At 50.6% G+C, this 17,573-nt stretch overlaps 9 protein-coding genes across 9 annotated transcripts, besides 8 other annotated features; all 9 read right to left on the bottom strand.

The window, feature by feature from the left end:
* Tc00.1047053509693.209 (mismatch repair protein, putative) lies at positions 1-1,219 on the bottom strand (the record flags this gene model as incomplete). Its single annotated transcript, XM_811838.1, has 1 exon — positions 1-1,219. A coding segment is annotated over one exon (1,219 nt), but the record flags the coding sequence as incomplete, so codon positions are not given.
* Positions 1-16,203: a sequence feature (heterozygous, non-Esmeraldo-like haplotype).
* On the bottom strand, positions 1,448-1,975 carry Tc00.1047053509693.200 (hypothetical protein, conserved; the record flags this gene model as incomplete). Its single annotated transcript, XM_811836.1, has 1 exon — positions 1,448-1,975. One exon carries the CDS (start codon positions 1,973-1,975, stop codon positions 1,448-1,450), a length of 528 nt encoding a protein of 175 aa, XP_816929.1.
* Tc00.1047053509693.194 (hypothetical protein, conserved) lies at positions 2,306-2,560 on the bottom strand (the record flags this gene model as incomplete). Its single annotated transcript, XM_811837.1, has 1 exon — positions 2,306-2,560. The coding sequence occupies one exon, from the start codon at positions 2,558-2,560 to the stop codon at positions 2,306-2,308; it is 255 nt and encodes an 84-aa protein (XP_816930.1).
* On the bottom strand, positions 2,930-4,882 carry Tc00.1047053509693.190 (ABC transporter, putative; the record flags this gene model as incomplete). Its single annotated transcript, XM_811835.1, has 1 exon — positions 2,930-4,882. One exon carries the CDS (start codon positions 4,880-4,882, stop codon positions 2,930-2,932), a length of 1,953 nt encoding a protein of 650 aa, XP_816928.1.
* Positions 4,915-4,977: a sequence feature (AT_rich).
* Tc00.1047053509693.180 (hypothetical protein, conserved) lies at positions 5,325-6,575 on the bottom strand (the record flags this gene model as incomplete). Its single annotated transcript, XM_811834.1, has 1 exon — positions 5,325-6,575. The coding sequence occupies one exon, from the start codon at positions 6,573-6,575 to the stop codon at positions 5,325-5,327; it is 1,251 nt and encodes a 416-aa protein (XP_816927.1).
* On the bottom strand, positions 6,895-9,657 carry Tc00.1047053509693.170 (hypothetical protein, conserved; the record flags this gene model as incomplete). Its single annotated transcript, XM_811833.1, has 1 exon — positions 6,895-9,657. One exon carries the CDS (start codon positions 9,655-9,657, stop codon positions 6,895-6,897), a length of 2,763 nt encoding a protein of 920 aa, XP_816926.1.
* Positions 9,816-9,884: a sequence feature (T-rich).
* Positions 10,062-12,239, bottom strand: Tc00.1047053509693.160 (hypothetical protein, conserved; the record flags this gene model as incomplete). The annotated part of the gene is made up of 1 exon (XM_811832.1): positions 10,062-12,239. The coding sequence occupies one exon, from the start codon at positions 12,237-12,239 to the stop codon at positions 10,062-10,064; it is 2,178 nt and encodes a 725-aa protein (XP_816925.1).
* Positions 12,465-12,514: a sequence feature (T-rich).
* Tc00.1047053509693.150 (hypothetical protein, conserved) lies at positions 12,707-14,656 on the bottom strand (the record flags this gene model as incomplete). The annotated part of the gene is made up of 1 exon (XM_811831.1): positions 12,707-14,656. The coding sequence occupies one exon, from the start codon at positions 14,654-14,656 to the stop codon at positions 12,707-12,709; it is 1,950 nt and encodes a 649-aa protein (XP_816924.1).
* Positions 13,447-13,520: a microsatellite.
* Positions 15,178-15,199: a sequence feature (AT_rich).
* On the bottom strand, positions 15,362-16,897 carry Tc00.1047053509693.140 (hypothetical protein, conserved; the record flags this gene model as incomplete). The annotated part of the gene is made up of 1 exon (XM_811830.1): positions 15,362-16,897. One exon carries the CDS (start codon positions 16,895-16,897, stop codon positions 15,362-15,364), a length of 1,536 nt encoding a protein of 511 aa, XP_816923.1.
* Positions 16,204-16,542: a sequence feature (areas merged during assembly that could not be assigned to a particular haplotype. This can correspond to areas where the two haplotypes were merged or to regions with more than two copies in the genome that were merged during assembly.).
* Positions 16,543-17,573: part of a sequence feature (heterozygous, non-Esmeraldo-like haplotype) that runs on past the window's edge.

Here is a 17,573-nt window from a genome sequence, read left to right as displayed (position 1 = left end):
GGGCTCGAGGTGGCGGGCCAGAGGAGATGAGGTGCAGGCCTCGCGCAGCAATTGGTGAAACCTCCACGTAATTTTCGAGCGCCAAGTACTGCACACGCACAGTGTGCGGAAGAAGCGTGCAGTTGTAATTCATCTCCAAAAACTCAACCAAGGCGTTGGCAGCGGCCACGCAAAGATATCGGTCGGTGTTGCCAACCTCCAGGCAGGCCTCGTCTGTTGACATGAGCTCAAAAAGACGATGCGCGCCGCGGGCCTCGTCAAAGGTGCCGCGCTGCACGCCCGTGAAGGTGATGTGACGAAAGTGACGCAACAATGTCTGCACAAAATTCCCGTCCAGCGCAGTCTCCGGCACAAGCACCTCAACGGGATTGCGGGAAAATACAAATGAAAGCGTCTTGGCGAAGGCCACGCTGTCACCGTACTGTGTGATGATGACCGCCAGGGAAGAAAACAGGCACAGAGCCACGCCCACCTCATTGGCACGGTTATGAATAAGCGCCATGACGCAGTCCCCGGTCCCTTGGCTTGCGCCAGAGCGTTTCGCCGCTGACGGTGTCGTCGCCCCTGTCCTCATACGTAGAAGGGCGGTGGTATCGGTGGCGATTACACCGGCGCGTTGCAAGGGCGCCGCGGGAGTAACAGGCTGAGAAATACGGTTGAACGGCGGACACGCGACGAAAGCGGACCGTCCCCCCAACTCAGTTGTGACACCTGCCCACGGTGATGATATGTGATGCGGGTCCTCGCCCACCGCAAAGGCAAATGACGCCTCGTTCTGCAAACCATTAGGGTAATGAGAGTTATGGGACGCACCTGCGGCGGAAATAAAAGGGGCGGAGTTGCGGACACCGGGTCTATGCGGGCGCAGATTCATGAGAGAGAGCGGCGCCCCACCCCGCCCCGTGCCAAATTGTGAGCGGGTGGTTCGCTCGTTACGTGACAAGAGAGAACGCCGTATGGGTTTCCCCCCCTCCCCAGTCTCCTTATTGCCTCTGTAGATGTATATGCACACAGATAGATAGATATGTACGCGGATGTGTCCTTCTACGTATGCCCGCAGGGGTCTCTGTCTAATTGGGGGTGATGGAGAGAAAACGCGCGCAAGAGAAAAAAAAACAACCAACGGAGGGAGAAAAACACCATCACAGAAATGCACGCGTTCATTCATTCCGTGCGCGCTGTGTGAAGCCGCAATTTCATTTGTTTTCCCGTGGTCCATGGGACCCGCGGTACGACTGCACAGGCATAAACACGCACGCACATGGGCAGAAACTCACCCATCCATCTCCTGCTCCAAATACGTTCCTTTTAGATGGAATCCAAAGGAAACTACCACCAGTCGCCCCGTCATTTTTCCTGCTCCACTTTTTTTCCCGCCAAGGCCTCCGCCTCATTGTCGTTTGTTGTTGTCGTTTGTTGTTGTTTGTTCTTGTTTGTTTGCTTTCTTTTATTCCTTCTTATTCTTTTTCGTCTGCAGTAGCGATAGATATGCATCACGGGCCTCAATCAAAGGAAGTAACTGCGTGACTCCTCCCGCCATCGTGAAAAGACAGTAGACGGCAAAAACCGCCGTTCTTGCCCTGCATGAAAAACAAATTCGAAAGGCAATGCCCAGCTCCATACAATGCACAAGCCACGCAAAGCACCATATGAGGCGGACCCCCTTCATCCCACCAAATAGTTGACTCAAACGGAAGAGGTTGCGAAGCACGACGTCCTCGAAGAAAAGCTGCATGTCGAAAGGGTACTCCTCGTTCCGCAAGGAATGGGCCTTCCTCGCCTTCAAGGTGGCGACGTATGGTGACATGACAAGGTCGGTGCCATCCTCATTGACGGTGGTGAACCATGCCAGGTAGTTAAGAAGAAAAAATAATAAAAACATTGGTGTAAAAGCCATCCGTGGCATGCGGTACTTTAGCCTGACAACATCGCCATCCTCCTCTCCCCTCCCTTTTCTTCGCCCTTCTGAGTTCATCCCCTTGTGCTCCTACTCCTGGCCCACGGATGCAACCAAACTAATGGAATAACGCCCTCATTGTGCATTTATCATTCAAAGAAAAAATGAGAAAAATAAAGAAGATGACAGCCAGCAAGGCGTAAACATTTCATCCCCCGCTGTCGCCACGACAACACACACAAACAGACATAGACAACTACGCAAAAAAAAAAAAAGCCTCGCCCACCGGCCTTCGTTCATACAACAATTTTTTTCATCCGTGTGGTGACATCACTTTCCAGCACCGGGAACAAAACACAACGGCATTCATCCAATGCGTGCATTCAGCCGTCACGGCTCAAATTTGCATCAGCGTCCTCGCAGCAAACGCCGTATGCCACGTGTCACGCCGGCCACCGCCTCTGCCGGATCGCCGTAACTGTCTACCGTGACGAATGCAGCAAAAGCAAGAGCAAAAACCGTGAGACGAATAAATGTGGCGTATCGGTCTTTGCGTCGCTCTTCCTCACTCTTCGAGCCATTGTACACCGTACGCAGACGGCCACCGACTGTCCATAGAATGCCCATGGCTTTGGTGCATGTGTGCCACCTCTCTCTCCACATTCCCTTCCTTCAAGTGATTTTCCTGTGTTCCTGCAGTGCGATGTGCCCCAACGGCAGAGACACAATAAATAAACCACAAAAAGGAAAAAAAAAGGGGGAAACAGTACACACAGAGACAATACCCCCCTTCCCTCATGCCTTCCTTCCCTCTCTCTCCGTCTGAAACTCAGGAGAAAACAAGGCAGATGTGTAGACGGGTAGCACCACAATTGGACACGATCCAATCAAGCAGACGATCACCAACTCCTCACAACACGCAGTCGCACGCAAACACACACACACAGTCTCTCTCTCTTCATTCAATTCATCAAATGATGGCCCCGCCATGAGCTGTCCTCTCCTTCTTCTTTCATTATTTCCTTGCATGTCTCAACAAAAATCACGCGGCGGACGGTGCCACAACATCGCGCAGAGAGACCCCATGATGAGTAGCACAGATATGCCGGCAAGGATCCACACGTTCACCCACATACGTGATTTCTTGAATCCTAAAAACGCCGCATATTGTGGGCCGGTATAACACATCGTTTCATTTGACTCCCCACAGCCAAAGTCACGCCCAAGAAATTGCGAAAGAATAGATGACTCATACGCCAGACGTATAAGAGAAACGTTTGAGATAAATTGGAAGGTCTTCGGTAATGTCGTGAGGTTCAAAATAATCCCCGCAAGAAGCAGATTCAACGTGTACACGGCAAAAAGAGCAAACATGGCAAAACGGCGTGTCCATATCACTGTGCAAAAGAAAAAAACAACAAAATGACTACAGAAAGACAAAACACCAATAATGAGTACAAGCTCCATGATGAATTGGTAGTAATTCCACTTCTCCACGACGTTGGAAACACAAAATCCGGCAAATGTTAACACAGAGAGAAAAAACACTCGTTCCATGATGCAATACAAAACAGCATACGTCAAGTAAGTAAACACGCCGTAATATCCATGCGTCCGATGACGTAAAAAACGGTTGTATTCCCTTCGATGTGAGTCTAATGAGAGAATACTGTAAAGAAAAGTTGAACTCACAAGAAAGAAAATAATACCGATGCGATTTTGCATGCCGCTCTGCCCCTCTTGGCTGTTATACACCGCCGCTAACACCACTCCCAGCAAAAAAACCGCAAGGAATACAACACCCTTTAAGAGAAGATTGTGTCGCACTTTAAGAAGATCATATTTAAACATATAATACAACCGAACATGAGCGCCAGGACTGGAGTACGGTGGTCCTTCAAGCATCTCTCGCCCCACGGCACAATTGTGAAAAAATTGCACGACGCTCTGATGCACACGCTCCGCATTGCCTGAAGGTGCGAAGATGTCTACGAGTGACTTTTCCGAGCTGGACGCAAGCCGGTATAAGGAGTTAATCGCATTCTCCGCAAGACCGGCTGTCGGGTCCACCCGGATGGCAGAAAACAGCTCCGTTACTGTCCCACAAAACACACAGGTTTCACGCTCGAGAAGAATCACGTCATCCACAAACTTCAAAATCGCCCAACGTGGCTGAGACATGGAGACCAACACAATGCGCATCCTCTCTCGCTGAGAATTTGTTGCCAAACTGTGAGGTGCCAAGGTGGCTCCGTCAGTCATCGGAACGGCAGTTCCTGCGTTGTTGGGCAGGACTTGGGAAGATACAACGGAAGCGGGTGAAGACGAAGGACGAGGAGGCAGCAAAAACGGAGATCGCGAGGTGATTAAATCCAAAGAAACCGTCATGGGAGCTGCAATTCGTCGGAGGAGACGCATAAACTCCTGCGCTTCGTGGGTTCGTAGGCCCTCCAACAGTTGGTCAAAGCAAAGCACCAGCGGATTCAGCAGCAACTCTCTACCCAGTGAGACACGACGACGCACGTACGGGGAGCATCTATGCACCACAGCATCCGCAACACTTTCAAGCATTAACTCTTCAAGAATTTCCTGCACAGTAAAGGCACTCGTGGCGATCCGCATGGACGCGGCGTACTCAATGCTTTCACGCACGGTTAGCTCCTCCAATGCAGTGAAGCCCTCGTCGATAAGCACCGTGCGGTGAAGGTACGCGGGAGCATCCAATGGAATGCCGTTCATCATGATCGTTCCGCTGGCACACTCCTCACGCCCTGTGAGTGCGCCAAGTAGGAAGGAGTCACTCTGCGTGCCACTGCAGTTTACAATCGCCGTCAGCCGACCGCCGTATATGATCCCGGAGGCACTGTTGATTACAACACGCTTGTCCCGCTGTATCGTTAAATTCTCAAACCCCAGCGTCAGCGATAAAGAAGAGGCACTCGAGGCTGAAAAATAACTGGAGCCGGCAACACGTGAGGTAGACATACTCTCTTACTATTCCCTCTATACAAACAAACAAAAATAAAATTAAAAACAAAAAATAAATTTTGATATATATATTTTTACGTATATATATATTACAAATATGTGGCTATGTACTAGTGGCTAGTCGTTTGGCAATGCAATGTGAATACGGCAACAGGAGCAACAAAGAGTCAGAATACACACACAGAGACGCAGAAGGAAAAGGGGGAAATTGGCCCTATTTATAAGCCCATAAACGAGAACGTCTCTTACAATAACCAACAAAACCAAATGAAACATTCTCCCCTCCCCTTAGTACCAAAAAGAAAAAAAAAGAAAAAGACGGCGTCTTCACTGCAAAAAAGAAAAAGGAATAAATGTAAAGTGAGACGCCAGACATGTTAATCAAGATGCATTTAATAAAATAAAAACGCATAGGAGAACAGACGCATTTGACCTGAGCTCATGCAAGAGGTGTGCAGAAAAGCCGCACTGCATCGATTAGTTCCCTCGTCGGCTGTGAAGCTTCATCCAAAGCGTTTGGCGGCAACAGCGCCATCAGGGAGCGTAACTTCCGCTCAAGCAACGCAAGGAATCGCTGGCCAGCCATTCGCTCTTCCACGGTAAGAAAAAAGGGTCGTGTGTTGATGTGCTGCAAGATGCGAAGTGCAGCAGCCCCGCCACGTGTCCCAAATTTTTCATTGCCTGCACCCCAAAGCACCTCAAGTGCCAATTGTCGTGTAACGGCGCAAAAGGTGCGGCGCACCGTCAAGTGGCGACACGGCTGCAAAACATACGCCATTGCGTCAAGGATGTCGTAACGATTTGGCACATCCGCCGCCGTACGGACAAGAGAGTACTGCCACGTTGGGGCCACGGCTGCTGCCGCCAGAGTGGCGGGCTCCACAAGACCACGAATGACTCGCGCGGCGCTCTCCACGGCCACCGAAAACGCAGCCGGTGACATCTTCGTGACATCCGTCCCAGAGGGAGATCCCTCCGGTAAATCCTGCCGTTGTGCATATTCTCCCTGTTGCCGTTGCAATTCCTTTTCAACGGAAGTTAACAGCATTGCCCTCGCGACGACGCACTCTAGACGCACAAAGTGTTCAATAGCAGCCATGAATGCCTCCCGCAACTCCAGTGGCACGCGTGGCTCGCCCCCATTCTGTACCTCATGTCCCACCCACTGCACCACAGTGGAAGAAAGCACTAAGAGGTGGGCGAGTCGGTCATTGCAATGCCCAACAACATTGCCGCTTTGCCACATGGATGCTGCAAGACCCAACGCAATGTCATTCTCAAGCCTGGCTGCCACGCTGGGAAACGGTGGCGGTCTCGCTTCCCTTGCAAGCAACACCTGTGTCAGACCTCGACCTTTCCGCCTGCCAATACACGGCTCCGCACGACAATAAGATGCGCTTAGCCATGAGAAGGTGGAGCGTTTGCCCGCCCGCCGTCGCTGACCCTTCTCCTTCTCCGCCTGAAGACAAGAAGACACTGAATTGTGAACAGTTGTGGAACGTCGAAGCATCTGCAACGGTGACGCGTACTGAGAGGCAAACATGCGCCCACCCTGTTCGGTAGCTATTGGCTCACCACCATGGCGTTTTAATTCCCGCTGAATACGGATAGCCTCCACCACTGAGAGATGCAACGGCTGATCGTCATCATCGTAACCACGACTACCACCCACGCAATGCACCGCCGTCATCTGGATAAATCAAAGAAGAGAAAAGGTTTCTCAATTGTTTTGACTGGGCCCCTCTTCAAGAAATGCAAAACGAACTAAAAGACAAACGGCAAAATCCCCTTGTTCCATGAGCCAACATCCACAAACAAAAAAAAGATAAATTGAGACGCATATGAAAAAGGTGCAGCAACCACAACAGAGCAATCGCGCCTTCCACAACGCAAATAGACGCCTTTTTCAAAGCAAACTAATCAAATACAAAAAAGAGCCGGCCTCAGCGGCGGGAAATATATATGTATAATTAAGGTTGCGTAGTAATAGACAAACTGCACGCAATGTGTTACAAAAGCCCTTCCGCCTCCAAAAGTACACGATATTCAGCAAAAACGCGCTGTAACATGGCACTTGGGGAGGCACTGGTGATCATCACTCCCAGCGCCTGCCGAAGTGCTGCACGAAGCGCATCCTGCTCCTTGTATTGTGCAAAGTTCTCTAAGGAACTCCCCGACACCTGCAAAGACTCACAAAGTGCACGAGCTACTTTGGGTGAGAGATCTTCCACGGCGTAGCGCCCTGCCGCAAGACATGTCATGGGAACCTTTGCAAGTGCCATTGCCGCCTGTGTGCGCACTTTAAATATGCGATCGTGGCAAACAATAACGCATAGTCGTTCCACTGCCCGTGTTGCCGCCTGTGGCTCCGCCTCAAAGACTACCTCCCGCGAAAGACCAAGTCCAAGAGCACATGCAGCGTTCCAGCGTAGCTTGGCATCACGGTACGAGGGCAACAAAAAACGGAGTAGAGCGTTAAAGTATCCCTCCGCCACACCCTCCCGCTTTTCTGACAATTCTCCAATAAGTTCCTCAAAACTAAGACTATGCAACAGGTGACTCATCATACGGATACCATGGCTGACAACTGCGGGGTCCTCGCGAACTTGTGTTGCGTACATGGCAACGTCGCAAAGAAGCTGCATATGATATGGAGATTGCCGCAGTAGGCTACTATCGTTCTCTTCTCCAAGACGAGAGGTAATGTTCGACAGGGCAAAAGCAGCCTTAAAACGCACTGCGGGCTCTGCATCATCACACAATGCACTTACAGAGCGTTCAACAAAGTCCGATAACCATTCACCAAACGTACTGTACTGCCACGCCCACACCCCTATCGTTGTAAAAGACTCAGACCGCACACTACTCTCATGTGCAGTTGTACTATTAATTACATGTACAACAATCCCTTCACGCACGGTGGCGGAAATGGAAGAAAAGTACTCGTCACCGACCTGCGCCAAACACCGTAGTGCCGTTCGCCGAGCCTCATTGTATCGCAACCCATCAGACGTCATCTGAAGAACTGGCAAAACGAGTTCTGTGAGGAGCTGCTTCTTCTGATGCGGGGTTGCGCGATGGGGCAAGTGTTCCTGTCGCAGTGCTGGATCGGCAGAATGACCGTCAAAAGACTGCCACACGTAACCCATAAAATGCAGCCATGCCCGTAAACATTCTCCCAATGTATTGCCCACAGCCATTTCCGCGCTCTCGTGTTGCTTTTTATTCTCAGCCGCCTCTTCTTCCTCTATCTTTTGTGAGGCAGCACGGAGAACAGCGAGAGACGCCTCCAAGAGAATGGTGAAATGCGCCCCGACGATCAATGGATGAATACGGGACAGCTGCACCACACACCGCCAAACCTCAACACGACTCGCCGCGTGCGTGAGCAACGCCTCCAGCAACAGGGCGCCCCCGCCAACATGCCGGTCTACGGGACGATTGCTTGGACCTTTGATTTTAGCGCTGGTATCTCCGCCCTCACAAAAAAGGTACGACTGCAGCATTTTGGTAAGCGAGTCCGCCTTGAATACAGAGATAAGAAACGCCGCTGCCGGTGCAAATTCGTCACAGGATGCGTCCAAAAGAATATCTCGTAACAAAGGCAGTTCTAAAGCCTCTTTTATCACATCAAAGGCATGAGGGCAGCGGCGGTAGGGAGTGGTGGACACAAGCACCCCAAAGGAAGAAAGCACAAGGTCCTTGAAGAAGTGAGAAGTGGTGGCCGTAGCAGCAGACATGTCACCCACCGCGGGCAGCTTATTTGGAAGCTGCAGGGCATATATTAGTACGTCGTGGAGAAATGACAGGGTCCGACCACTCTGTGACGCCAGTGACGAGAATGACTGGCGATTTTGATGTGGTTCTTCTGCGTATTTAAAGTTGTGCTGCAAATTACGTAAAAGAGACGATACAAGTGCGGCCGCAGCAGCGCGGACACGTTGTTCAGGACTCCATAAGAATGGCGTAAGAAGTGGATGAATAAAATGCGGATCCCTGGCATCGACTTCCGGGAAGAGCGCCGGCAAATACCGCATGGCGTTAAATGGTACATTGCTAAAACGCGTCAGTGCCGCTGTCAGCAGGTACAAAGCTGCCATATTCAACTCTGCGTAAAGGTCCAGAGAAATTGTAGGGCCTTTCAACAACTTCTTGCCACCTTTTCCACGTTGCGCCGCGCCATAAGTTGAGAGCCGCACCACGGCGTCCACTGCAACCCGAAATGTTTCTTCCGCTGTCTGCATTTCCAGGCCCGGATTCTCATTCTCCGTGCTTTGGCGGTTATTCTGATCGTGACGGCGGAAGGGTCGCGTCACCGGTGTGGTGCGACCACTACTCTCTTGTGAGGAAAATTCGCCAGGAGACCCCGCCGATGGCCGTGCGGTAGCAAAGCAGTACAAAGCCATCACCCTCAGAAGAAGCAAAATGCGCTCAGTCATCACCCGCTCGTCGTTATTTCCAGCTGCCGCGGACATTTTTAGTGAGTGCATAAAACTGTTCAGTTTCGACACAGCCCCCAAATACAGGGACGGCGTGGGGATGGGAGTTTTCTCCCATGACAGCACTGCTGTTGAATCCGCTGTTGTTGCTGCCTCTGTTGTAGACACTTGCGGAAATGTTCTCTGCATAATCACACTGGCCTCTGCCTCCATTTTGGTGAGCTCTCCGCAGCCACACACCAACGCCTGAGCATCGCGAATTAATGTGTTACAGAAGGTCCAAATAGACCTACAGACTGCACTCTCCGTCTCCCCCAAAGAAAATGGCAGCATTTTTGTCGCTGAGCTTTTCCGGAAATAGCAGCACGGGAATATCCAACTATTTAATGTGTTCAGCCTCCTCCTTCTCACTCACACACACACACACGCTCTCTCTCTATGCGTCTATTATACGTATCTCTGAGGCCACTTTTGAACTGCTGCTCACGATGAAAACCAAAAAAAAAAAAAAAGCAGGTGGAAGAAAATAAACAAGGAGAAGAATTTAAAGGAAAAAAAAAGTCATTTCTCACTCTACTCCGTTATTCAAAGAAATGCCAGGCATTCTCACACGCCCTCACCTTCGTCTTTCACATAACCAGTACTCTTTTCTTCGTTCCTTCGCTCACCCGGCTCCCTTTTCCCCAAGTCTGGTGGTGAGCCAGCGGGATGAGACTGGCTGAGAAACAGATCCGTGACTACGAGAGACGTGCGGCTCCGAATCCCTTTTTGCGCAGCTTCATCGCACCACCGCCTGTCTTTGACTCTTTGGCGGTGCTCGGGTCAACATGCCGACCGGGAACTTTCTCCATAACACTGCTGTTTTCTGAGCTCTGCGGCTTAAAGAAAACTTCTGGATCGTTGGTTCCCCACACTTCATCGTCGCTGAAGCCTGACTCCGTGACCGGTGTCGACGTCGTGGGCATCGCCACCTTCGCGGATGTCGTGTTCACGAGTGAAGTCGCATGAAATTTAGTCATACCATTAACCCCACCACTACACATAGAACCAGCACTTTTACCTTCTCCCCCTTCGGACGCAAACTCACACTTGATATCACCCACCGTCGTTGTCGTTTTGTTGGCGTTCCGCCCCCAGCCCCACCAGGAAGAGTTCACCTTCTGAGTGCCCACCGTCTCGTTCTCATCGGGTCCAACATTTACTTTTGTATCACGTAAAGATTCCTGAGCGTTGTACTTATCAAGATAACCGAGCGCCTCACGTATCACATCCAATGCCTCCTGTCGTACCTCACGAACGCTGTCCACGGTGAGTGGCCCCACACCAGGAATCAACAGCTCCGCAATGTGCTGCGGCGTGAAGTGCACCAAGCATGTATGGAAGGAGCGCAGAGCCCCAGCACGGCTGGGAACAAAAGGATCCCGCAGCATGCGGCCAAAAGCGTGAACAAGGATATGTGAGCGGTTCCCCGTAGGAATTTTTTCAGCAATAAGACAGAGACTAATCGTAGCATTTGTGCGGATAGCACCTTCGGTGTCCTGCTGTAACTGAGAAATAAATTTAGGAACTTCATTCTGGATAATCTTTTCGCTTAACAGGCTGGCGAATGAGACCAAGGCACGCGCAGTGTATTCTCGAATGCTTGGAACAGGGTTGCTGAACCCCAACACAAACAATGGCCATAATTGCTCATTCACTGCCGTCGGCGATAAAAAGGACGCGTACTCGGATGCCCGCTGAAGGAGCCTATATCGAACCATCCTGTCTTGAGAAGCAAACAGACTGAGAACAATGGGTGTCACGTATTTGTCGTATTCTTCCTGTTTAGTGATTTGCGAGGCAACCTTAATAACGGGATCAATGACTGCTGGAATGACACCAAATTTAAACGAGTCATGAAGTTTGTGCAGCACCAAACACTTAGATGCCCTCTTGGGAAACGTGTCGACAACCTCGGTGAGGTGCTCAAAGAATCGCTCTCGCTCTACGGTGTCCTTCAGGGACAAATCGTCCAGTGCCTGTATGCACTGCACAAACTCACTTCCAACGATGAATTCGCTGTTCTTCAAGAAGCGTTCCACGTCGTGTCGCATTTTAGGGTTAGCAGCACAAAGGCCAATGAAGCCGCTTTGCAGCGTTCGAGGAAGATCCCGGCACCCACGCATGTCATTCGCCTTACATGTCACTGCAAATTGACTCCGTGACTGTTCTCTTGGCACACCCAGCACCTCGTATATGAGGCACGCCAATCCCCAGGAGTCAACATTACTTATATGCATACCGGTTTCATAGTTTAATTGGAGTGTTTCCGGTGGTCGTCGCAGCTCCGGCAGCAACGAGGCGTAGCGTTGGTAAATGCTATGGGGTTCATTGAATGTCGTAACCAACTCGAGACCAAACAAACGCCACTCCCCACCTGTGATAACAAATACGGAGTCCGAGGAGACGTTTCCATGCACAAAATTATTCCGATGCAGTGCAGTGAGGGCTGTTCCGACAGCTTTCAAACCCAAAGCAACACTCTCCAGGAACGCCTCCTCCTCATCCCCGTCCTCATCACTTGATGCGTCCGATGAATGCAACAACTGAGTCTTCAACGGTTCACATGGTTCCGTGGCGATGTACACCGTCTCTTGGTGCTCTGCCGCCCCGTAGCAGCGCAGAAGACCCGGCAACAACAGGCTTTTCGCACGCTTCATCGCATGTCGCGCCAATTCCTTCACACTGCTGTCTGCCTTTGATAAATTGATGGAAAATATAGTAACATCCCGCCCATCCTCGCTTCCCACGCCGGGGCGCATCGTCCAAGTAAGAGTGGGTGTGGCAGCGGTAGTGCTACCAACGCCACTACTAGGTGTGTAGGGAAATCCCGGCACTGCCTCCAAGAGGCCCATCGCTTTCCATAGAAAGGCCATTGTTGAGATATATATGTATATATAGAGTGTGTGTGTGTCTGTGTCTTGGAGTGAAGATGACACTCTTGCAAATAAATTGTTAAGACAAATAAGTATAAAAAAAGATAGAGAGTCTCTGCAATGTATCACAGCGCCCAGCAATGTGATTCTGCTGCCTCTCTTTGTCTGTTGATTTGTTCGTTGGTTGACTCCTTCCCTTTTTTTATGTGTCGTTGTTGCTGAGCCAAATAAAAATAAATAAAACAAGAGAAAAAGAAAAAGAGAAGAAAAAAAAATTTTTTAAGACATTGCTTAACTCCCTTCCTTTAGGTCTCACGTTCATGGTGTCGCGGTGGAACCGCTAAAGCAACATACACGTAGGAAGTGATTGGTGAACATCAATTATTGCCCACGACTTTGCAGCAAACAAACAAACCCACCACACGATTGCGCTTCCACACGCACATGCACACACAAACACGCATGGCTCACCTTTTTTGGTCTCTGTTTTTGGATGCCGCAGCGGCTTCATACGCGGCACAAGCGTCGCCGCACTTCTCTCTCTGCCGCTCCAGTATCCTTTGGCTCACTGCCACCTGTTCACGGATGGACTCCGCCACTGGGCCGTATTTGGTGACAAATTCCTTCAGATTTTCCGTTCGCTGCAATAATTCATTCAGCGCCATGTCGCCTTTCGATATCGCGGCTCGAAGTTTTTCATTCACGGAGGACAACTTTGTTTCCGTCGCCTCCTCATGCTGTTTCTGCCAGTATTGATGCTTCGCCTCGTACTTATTGAAGAGTCGCTGGTAGTTGCTCAAGGCATCCTGCTCCTCTGCTGTTAGCCCGGGAAGTGTGGCGGGCCATGCAAACCCCTCCCGCATAGCAACATCAACTTCCCCCGCACCTCCTTGCGTTAAAACAGAAGCCTTTCCACTGCCAACAGGCTGCAGTGGCCCTCCACTAATGAAACCACCGTCCCGCACAACCTCGTATGACCCTGTTGGCGCCACCGCCTCCAGAGCCTCTTCAGACTCCCGCAGTGCACATGACTCTTCCTCTATAGCCGCCTGAATCCGCCTCAAACGCTTCATGTGCGCAATCAGTTGATTATGCTGTTCGTGATAGTCCTGCAGGGTTTCTTGTTCCTGCTTGATGCACTCTTTGATGGCATTTACTTCCGCTGCAGCATTCGGATCTCGTGCCAATTCCTCCACGGGTTCTGAGACGTCATCATCATCTTCTTCTTCTTCTTCATGACTATTATTATAAGCATCATCCTTGTTTTCCTTGTCGTCATTACACTGTTCCTGTATCTGCTGCAAAAATGACGGCAAAGAAAAAGATAGCGGCGGCGGTGTTGGTGGTAAGGACTCCAAGAAATCACCAGTTATATTGTTCGCCAGCAAAATTGAACGGAGGTGAGCAGCGTATTTCCTGGCCGCTTTGAGCTCCGCGTCCTTTGCCGCAATATTACGAATCAACCGCTCCATCTCCTCCGTGTTGGCAAGCTCCTGTGCTGCACGCCGTTGAGCATCTGAAGCGTGCGCATCCCTCACGCGCTGACGCTCCGCCCTCACATTTTCCGTGACGTGAGAAAGCCACCCCATTTCCGCGTCCAGCTCCATGTACTGCCTGCGCAACTCTTGCAACGCATCGCTGCTACAGTCCTGAACGACCGGCCTTGCCTGCTGCGGTGGAGAGACTAGTTGTTCTTTCCCCTCAATGACAGATACTCGGAGGTGACGGCTGCAATTGACGGTTTCTTCTTCCCCCTCCTTTTCCTCATTTTTTTCCCAACGGGCATCCGCAAGACATTCCCCATGGGGATTTCCACGTCCCTCAGTCTCATATTGACAACAGTCACCATCACGCCGCCTCCCACTCACACGTTGCCCGGAGCAGCGACGCGGCACCTTCTTCAAGAAAGGAGCGTCCTTCTTTGTACGCCACCCCTCCTCCTCAGCGGCCGCATTACAATCCACGTATTTTGGGTGGTGGTCTTCCACACCGCTGCTGCTGATCTTGTTACTGTTGTCAAGCTCATTTTTGCAGTCGCTATTACTACCGCAGCCGGGCACAACAAAAACTTCAGCCTTATCCTGTTTGGTCTCATGTGGCGGGGCCACCCCCGCAGCATGATTCAAGACATTATCGCTATCCTTTTCTTCAAGGACAATGTTGTCCTCTGGAGACAGCGATATGGTCTCGACAAGATTCTCACGTGCTGCTGTACGCATCCTGGGGCAACCCTGATAATCATCACGAGTAAAAACGATGGGGAAAAGACCAAATCGCCCGCCCGACTCCACAATGGCCCACGGATCAACACGACGCACCAGACGCAACCGTTCACCTGGCTGTGCAGGCAGACAGGCATCGGCATACGGAGCACCAGCGGGTGGCGAGTACGGAAATGCCACAATCCGAAAGGACATTTCCCCCGGACTAATGCCTGATTCTCTTCTCCCGCCTTCCTTCTCGCCACACAGACACAAAACCTTCTTTTCTTGTCTTCGCCCCTGTCCTGTTTTTTGACCCCCGCCAGAAATGTAACAAAAACGAAAAAGAAGCTTGCGGCGAACGTGGCAACATAAAAAAGTAGTAATAAAGAAGCGTGAAAAACTCGGGGAAATTTGAGAAGAAAAATTACGATGCCTCCCCCTCATTCATGCCCTTTTTGGCGGTGTCTTCATCCTCCTCATGAAGAAACTCCAAAGTTCGGGAGGCCACATCTATTGCCAGCAATGATGATAAGACAAAAAAAAAAAAAAGTTATAAAACAATTGTCGCAGCCGTGAGGCATCAAAAAGCGTCAGTAAAAGTCCCAAATGACCCAAACGAAATTACAAAGTCTCATTTTTTTTTCCCGTCGTGATATTGGTGCAGCCGATAAATATGATGTCTCTTACCTCCGTTTCTGTGTTTACCCGTCTGATTTGAGGTTTTGTACCTTGTCTTTTTTATTTTATTTTATTTTTCTTGAGGAAAAGGGAATAAATTTATTCGTGACTGCCTTCTCCACTGCTCTCGTTCACGGTGCATGCAGGCAGGCGTGTGCTTGCATTTTTTTTCCTTTCACACCACCTCCTTCTCCCCTCGCCCCGCCCCCTCTTCCTCACGTCTTTGCTGTTTTTTGCTCGTCATTCCTTGGGGCGCTTCTTACCGCAGTTGCAGACCACTTTCTCCCTGTAGTTCTGGCGGTGACACTCCACGCAGTACCAGTCGCCTCGCGACCAGAAGGAGAGCACGTCGGAGCGAATGCCGTCCACTGCGGGCAGTCGGCACACTTGGCAGTGCGCATCTTCATTGCGGTTCACCTTGTGGCAGGCACAAAGCCAGTGCTGGCCATCGTTCAGAGGCTGATGGTGCCATGGAACCTCGCAGCGCTCGCAATGGGAAAAGCCATGCAAAATGCGGTCCACCTTCCACGCTGCAGCCTTCTCCTTTGTGGCGTTTCTGTCTACAGGCGACGATGGGTCATGACGCTCCAACGCTACAATGTGGCGTGATGCCTTGTTCACATGGTTACAGCTCTCACAGAACCAATTTGTTGTTCCTGCAAAATCCCAAACACGCAGCAGCTCTCCTAGTATGGCGGTTTGAGGCAGGCGCCGCGGAAATCGACACCTCGGACAGGAGAGGGTGGCGGGATTACCGACCTGCCCGCAGGCGCAAAGCCATGCGTCGCTTCGGGAGGAAGCAGTCGCGCCATGCAAAGGACTTTTACACGCTTTACAGCGCTGTTCCGGGGCCAAACGAGGAAAGCAATTGTGTAGACCAAATGGGCGTGATACATGGATGTAATCAGCCGGCTCAGAGCCATACATTTGTTTGTTACTCAACATCTGCGACGCCTTACAATTAGAGCAGAAGACGGCAAACTCAAAACGACCCTTGTTGCAATTTCGACAGATTGACGATTGGAGAGCGTTGGACTCCTGACACGACGGACAACGCCACCTTACGATGCGATTCCTTGTCACAATCACCGAGCCCACCGGGGCACGCTGAATCTCATCCCCCACCCGCTCATGATGCGTCACACGTAATTCAATCTGCTCATCTCGCCGCAAGCTACACGAGCGGCAGGCCAAGTCACGCTCAAAGTTAAACTCACGGCATCGACTGCAAAACCAAGTGGTGGGATCTTCACGCCAGCCTGCCACTGCCCTCACCGCATCGTGTCGAATGGTTTGGCAGAAGTCGCAGACAGAGCGAGAACGATGTGGCATACAACGGAAACACGACCCACACACCCACCCACCTGAAGCAAGAGTACGTATCCCCTCTTCCGTTTTCTCTACACGATGAACTTCACACCACTGCCGCTCCGTGGGCAATTGTGGAGGTGGTATTTCCCCACTGTGTACCGGTTCAGAATCCAATGGTAATTCTTTGGGACACGCAATGCGGGCCATTTGTTCTTCGTGCGCACGGCGTTTATCGTGTCCTCCGTTAGGGAGTCTTGTGTTGAACTCAATTGCATCGACTGGCCATGGTGGAAGAACCTCCAACCGCCCCTTGGCACTCATTTCCAAGGCACCCGCCAACGGCTCTGTAGGGTGCAGGCGAACGTCGTGAGCAGCGTGTCCTCCAGACGCCATCCTACAGATCCCGACCGGGCCCCACCGCTGCAGTTGTCTCCTACCCCACAGTGGAACAGACCATCGCCGCATTCAGAATTTTTCTTTCCACACTCTTCGTTTTAAACCCCCCGCTCCCACAGCCTCTTGCCAAGATCATAGGAAGAGAATCACAGACACACAAAGCAGAGACATCAAAAAGAAAAGAGAAGAAAATGACAGGTACACACAAACGGAAGAAGCAGTGAGGGTAGCGTTATTCAAATTCCTTTTCTTTTTAAATAATAACAGAAACTCAGTCATACAAACTCCAGTCGGCACAGCATGTGTATACGCACTCTTCCCTCGCATTTTTTCCCCTTGCTATTCCCTCTTCTTCTCCCCCTCCTTCTTGCATGGCTGTTGACACAGAGACAACTCACCCACAATGCTCAAAAGCCCATGAAATAAAAAATCCAAACATCTACAAAAAATAAATAATTACAACAAGAAGAGAAGGGCATGAAAAGGTGCGATTCAGTGCAACGAGAAGCAGATGCGTGTATGTTGCCCCCGCACGCAACCATTTATAATTGTGAGAAAGGGAAAGAAAAAATGGAGGGGGCAATGACGGCAATGCTTCGCATAGCAAATTAAAGTAAGGCACACCCATTAATCCGCAAGTAAAAAAAGAAACTCCACCACCACCAAAAATGGAATAAAACTGATGATGATAACTTCTAATAGTTGAGGGTAAAAAGAAGAAAGAACAAAGCAGGCATTACTGCCG

The sequence above is a fragment of the Trypanosoma cruzi genome, genomic scaffold, assembly GCF_000209065.1.
Source record: "Trypanosoma cruzi strain CL Brener 1047053516397 genomic scaffold, whole genome shotgun sequence".
Classification (NCBI taxonomy): domain Eukaryota; phylum Euglenozoa; class Kinetoplastea; order Trypanosomatida; family Trypanosomatidae; genus Trypanosoma; species Trypanosoma cruzi.
The sequence above is the reverse complement of the archived record's forward strand: the minus strand, read 5'-3'. Positions and strand labels throughout refer to the sequence as shown.